The sequence below is a fragment of the Cyprinodon variegatus genome, unplaced genomic scaffold (genome assembly GCF_000732505.1).
Source record: "Cyprinodon variegatus isolate N-32 unplaced genomic scaffold, C_variegatus-1.0 Scaffold274, whole genome shotgun sequence".
Classification (NCBI taxonomy): Eukaryota; Metazoa; Chordata; class Actinopteri; order Cyprinodontiformes; family Cyprinodontidae; genus Cyprinodon; species Cyprinodon variegatus.
Window position 1 is genome coordinate 232,968 of NW_015150727.1, and position 614 is coordinate 233,581.

At 38.6% G+C, this 614-nt stretch overlaps 1 protein-coding gene across 1 annotated transcript in view; it reads left to right on the forward strand.

The window, feature by feature from the left end:
• hs2st1 (heparan sulfate 2-O-sulfotransferase 1) overlaps window positions 1-614 on the forward strand; it is a 44,210-nt gene that overhangs the window by 38,706 nt on the left and 4,890 nt on the right. Inside the window, exon 4 of the mRNA XM_015383059.1 lies at window positions 119-204. Coding sequence (XP_015238545.1) covers window positions 119-204 — 86 coding nt within the window. The remainder of the gene's footprint in view (window positions 1-118; window positions 205-614) is intronic.

Here is a 614-nt window from a genome sequence, read left to right on the forward strand (position 1 = left end):
AAAAATCTTCCTGGATGGAAGAGAAACGTCTTCAAACTTGGAAACAAAGTCCAGTGGATTGTTGTTTAACTGCTGAAATAATCTAGTTTTGTTTTTTTTCTTTTGTTGTTGCGTTCAGGTGCGGTTTGTAAAGAACGTGACAGAATGGAAGGAAATGAAGCCGGCCTTTTACCACGGACACGTCTCCTTCCTGGACTTCACCAAGTAAAGAACCAGTCTTTGTTCTTCTTAATCAGGCTGCAGGTCACCAGCAAAGGCTTTTAGTCCTTTAGCTCCCCCTTGTGGCAGTTTAAGGCTGGAAACTTTAAAATGTGAAAGTGCAGATTCAACTCATCCAACTGTAGTATCATCAGCAGCTTTATTGACTCTAATTATTCTGTTCAAGAAGTTAAAACCAGGATATTTTTATAGATGGATGGAACGTGAGCTTCCTGATTCTGAACTCTTTCTATTAACTCTGGGAGAAACGTAATATTTTACGGTGTTTTAACTTTTACTTTTTTAACCCCTAACCTCTGATCAACAGTTTAATCAGTTTAGGGCTGAAACGGTGAATCAGATTAGTAACCAGTTATTGGAATAATCGTCAGGTAATTTGGCATCTGAACCGAATC